This window comes from Nematolebias whitei, chromosome 9 (assembly GCF_014905685.2).
Source record: "Nematolebias whitei isolate Nwh7 chromosome 9, NemWhi1, whole genome shotgun sequence".
NCBI classification, from domain to species: domain Eukaryota; kingdom Metazoa; phylum Chordata; class Actinopteri; order Cyprinodontiformes; family Rivulidae; genus Nematolebias; species Nematolebias whitei.
In genome coordinates this window covers 38,597,041-38,601,107 of record NC_056506.1, presented here as the reverse complement: position 1 = coordinate 38,601,107, position 4,067 = coordinate 38,597,041, and the positions used below count along the sequence as shown (strand labels likewise).

General features: G+C 43.8%; 1 protein-coding gene across 1 annotated transcript in view; it reads right to left on the bottom strand.

Annotated features, from left to right (window-relative positions):
- cables1 (Cdk5 and Abl enzyme substrate 1) overlaps positions 1-1,323 on the bottom strand; it is a 38,023-nt gene extending 36,700 nt beyond the window's left edge. The window contains exon 1 of the mRNA XM_037681786.1: positions 617-1,323. Coding sequence (XP_037537714.1) covers positions 617-1,200 — 584 coding nt within the window. The 5' untranslated portion in view covers positions 1,201-1,323. The remainder of the gene's footprint in view (positions 1-616) is intronic.
- Between the last annotated feature and the right edge of the window lie 2,744 nt (positions 1,324-4,067).

The window sequence follows — 4,067 nt, the reverse complement described above, 5'->3', positions numbered from 1 at the left end:
CATCTTTTAGCTACTGCTTGGCTTATTTCATCTTTTAGCTACTGCTTTGCATTTTTTATCTTTTAGCTACTGCTTTGCATTTTTTATCTTTTAGCTACTGCATTGCACATTTTAGTTTTTAGCTACTTCTTTGCTAGTTTAGCTTTTAGCTATTGCTTTGTTCAGATTAGAGTTTTGCTCTGGTGTGCAACATTTAGCTACAGCATTGCTAATTTGAGCTACAGTTTAGCTTCTGTTCTATACTTGGTTAAACTTCAGTTTATTCAGCACTCAAATTGCATGTTAGCAAAAAATGCTATGCTCCTTAGCTTGTTTAAAAATAACGCTTTTGTCAATTTTGTTAGCTACAAGCATTGTTTCTTTTGGTTTTCCACTTTAGCTAGTTTCTAAGCTGCAGTGAGATGCTAAGAAAAAAAAATCTGCTGTTATTGTTGTGGAGACTTTAGGTGAACCCACGCAGTTTATTTCAGTAGCAGTGCATTAAGACTCCCACTCATTCTTGCAGATAGTCTCTCTGGAGCATTAGTTGGTTTGAATGGACAAAAACTGCAAGCTGGAGTTGAACCTGCAGGCAAACTTTTCCCCAAAGTTTCCCCAGACCCATTATTTTAGTTACCGTGACCTCTGCTGCTCGCTCTGTCCGCCCTCCAGGCTGAAGCTGGGGGAGAACTGCCTGGAGTAGTGGGCAGGTAGGACTCCCTGAGTGTAGGTCTGCAGCCTCCCCCTGGCCGAGGTGGGCACCGCGGAGAGAGGCGAGCTGAACGTCGACGACGTAAAAGCGTCGCCGTCTGAGTCCGTGCCCGCCGGGGAGGCGGCGGCTCCCGTCCCAACGCTGCCCCAGCTGCTGGCGAGGCGAGCCTGGTTCGCCAAGGCGAGCGCCTGGGTGGCCGAGGTCGCAGCAGCTGCCGCCGCCGTGGCCGCAGCAGCGGCGGCGGCAGCAGCGACGGTCTCCGCGGTGCCAGCAGCACCGAGCCCCGCCGACACCAGGCTCTGCTGTCTAGTCCGTGCCTCCACGGGCGGGCTCTCCTCCTGGTTCGGAGTCTCCGCACTGTCCTGCACGGGTCGCCCGTCCAGGGAAATGTTGCTCAGAAAATCCAGCGCCGCCTGCCTCCTCCTCGGGTCTATGCGTTTCCGCGTCTGCTCAACGCTGGAGTGCTTCAGCTGAAGCGTGGATGTGTTGGTGCTCGTGGCGGCCGCCATAGTCCACTTCCTGTGTTCCGAGACCCCCCCGCAGCAGCGAGTTTACCTGCGGGACATCTGTGTTGCTGCAGTCGTGGTCGCGTGCTGGTGAATGGCGGTGCCCGTCTTTTAAGTGCATGCGTTAAAGTGGGTGAAAACAGGGGGGTCACGTGGGCTCAGCACTGTGGCAGCACGGGGAGAATTTGGACCAATCAGCTGCGAGGATACATGGCCGCTTCTTTCCACCTTTTCCTCCTGAAGCTCCTCTCCCACGTCAACTTTGCAGCTTGTTGCGCGCCTCAGAGGCTTTATAAAAATCATTTAGCATCTCATAACTTTGTGAAAACTTCCCTCCAACAAATTCACCTTAGTCTCTGCAGCAGGCCTGATTTTTTTTTGTTTATAGCCCAGATTTTACTGTGATTGGTGAGGCTCTTGTTTTCTCAACATTAATGGTTTTCTGAAACGTGGGAGTCAGCATATCTGAAGCAACTGCGCCATCTGTCTACCTCACATGCGATGCGGATGCCGCTTTATTTTTAGTTTTTAGTTTTAAGTCCATACACCTAAATGTGCCATCTAGTGGAAAAAGGCAAGGTTGGAGTGTTCGGTGAGTTCTCGTTTAGTCTTTTTAGCTAGTAAAAAAAACAATAATCCTTACATACTCAAATTAAAATCCTAGCATTCGTTGATATTTTACTAACAATCAAGTCGAGTCAAATATATTTATAAAGCGCATTTAAAACAGCAGCTATTGCCAAAGTGCTTAACAGTAAAATTAAGGCAGTAATTAAAGAAGAAGAAAAAAGATGTAATCAAAAGCATAAAAAATAAAAACCACAAACAATGAGAAACAATAAAATACTAAATCAAATCACACTGTGTTAAACGTTAGAGAAAACAGGTGTGATTTTAGGAGAGATTTAAAAACAGGAAGTGAAGTGGCCTGTCTAATGTTGAGGGGCAGATTGTTCCAGAGTTTAGGGCCCTTGACTGAAAAAGCCCGATCTCCTCTGAGCTTCAACCTGTTTTTTGATACAACCAAAAGCAGCTGGTCAGATGATCTCAGCGCCCGAGAAGTATGGTTGAAGTAGGTCAGAGAGGTGTGAGGGTGACATTAATGCACTTAAAGGTCAACAGGAGAATTTAAAAATCTATTCTGATGTCACACAGGGAGCCAGTGAAGGGAGGACAGAACTGGTGAAAAGTGCTCAAACCTACAAGTTCCTGTTAATAGCTGAACTGCAGCATTTTGGACGGTGTTGACTCCAATCAAAGATCTTGCACAAGTAGCGCACGGAGGATGTGTTGTCAATGAATTCAAGTCACAACAACAAATTTTAGTTTTATATCTATAAAATTAGCAGAGTTTTAGCCTTTTTTGTTTATTTGTTTCCTCACATCATTTGGCTATGGCGGCCAACTTAAACAGGGTAGATCCCAAAAGTCAATCAGCTGTAGAGGCACATCCAGTGATTACTGTCCAAGAGTTTTATTGAGATCGGTCCAGTGGTTTATGTAACACACCGCATATGAGACATGAGCATCGTCACCTTTTGGTGTCAGATGATAAAAGGGGGGAGCGGTGGCGCAGAGGTTAGAAGATGGGCCTGTGATCAGAAAATCGCAGGTTCAACTCCCGGTACCATCAACATCAAAATGTGTGCGGAAAAGGTGGAACACCCACACCTCGCCCCACCCTGGGCCCCTGAGCAAGGTCCCCATCCGCCCCGCAAGCAGGTCTCTCTTGAAAATAAGTTCTCGTGGCTCAATGAGACTACCTGTATAAATAAAGGGTAAATGAAAAATTAAGCTATAAAAAGATGGCTGCAGAACAAGTTCTCCATATATTTTGTCTTAAATAAATATTTTAAAAAAATCTGAGATCAGCAACTCATTCAAAAAGGTCATTGATCTTATTTAACATTGTGTTACATCATTCCTCTTATTTTCTTATTTTTCATATATACCTCTTTAGAAACCAAAACAACCTTACTCTTGCAAGATCTGTCTTTATTCTAAGTAAATGCAGGGTTTTTTCAGGTTCAGCTGTGTAAGTATATCTTTTTCATGATTCACAGCCCATTTCAGTTACTCTTGTTTCAGTTTGATTGAAAAAAAAAATCCTATATGTAGTAAAGCTGATTGAAGTTGTGCAGAACCTGATCTAGTCAAGTCAAGTCAAGTCAGATTTATTTATAGAGCACATTTAAAACAGAAACTGTTACCAAAGTGCTTAACAAAAATATCACATCATCAGATAAAAAGTAGCAAGATATATTTACAGCACATGGAATAAAAATATAAAACCAAAAACAATTAAAAACAATGAAATACTAAATCAGATCACGTTGTGTCAAAAGTCAAGGAAATAACAACAAAAAGCATAAACTCAGTCAGAAACAATGAAATACTAAATCAGATCTGATGACCTTGTGTTAAATAGGAATAATAACAAAAGCATAAACAGAAACAGCATCAATGAAAAACCAGATCTAAAGCTGATCACCTTGTGTTAAATGTCAATGAGTATAGATGTGTTTTTAGGAGAGATTTAAAGGCAGAGACTGAGGTGGCCTGTCGAATGTTGATGGGCAGATTGTTCCAGAGTTTAGGGCCCACGACTGAGAACGCTCGATCTCCTCTGAGCTTCAGCCTGGTTTTTGGTACGGCCAAAAGCAGCTGGTCTGATGATCTCAAAGCCCGAGAAGGAGTATAAGGATGAAGAAGGTCGGAGAGGTATGATGGTGCAAGGCCGTTAATGCACTTGAATGTCAGCAGGAGAATTTTAAAATCAACTCTGACACGCACAGGAAGCCAGTGAAGGGAGGACAGAACCGGAGTAATGTGCTCAAACCTGTGAGTTCCTGTTAAAAGCCGAGCTGCAG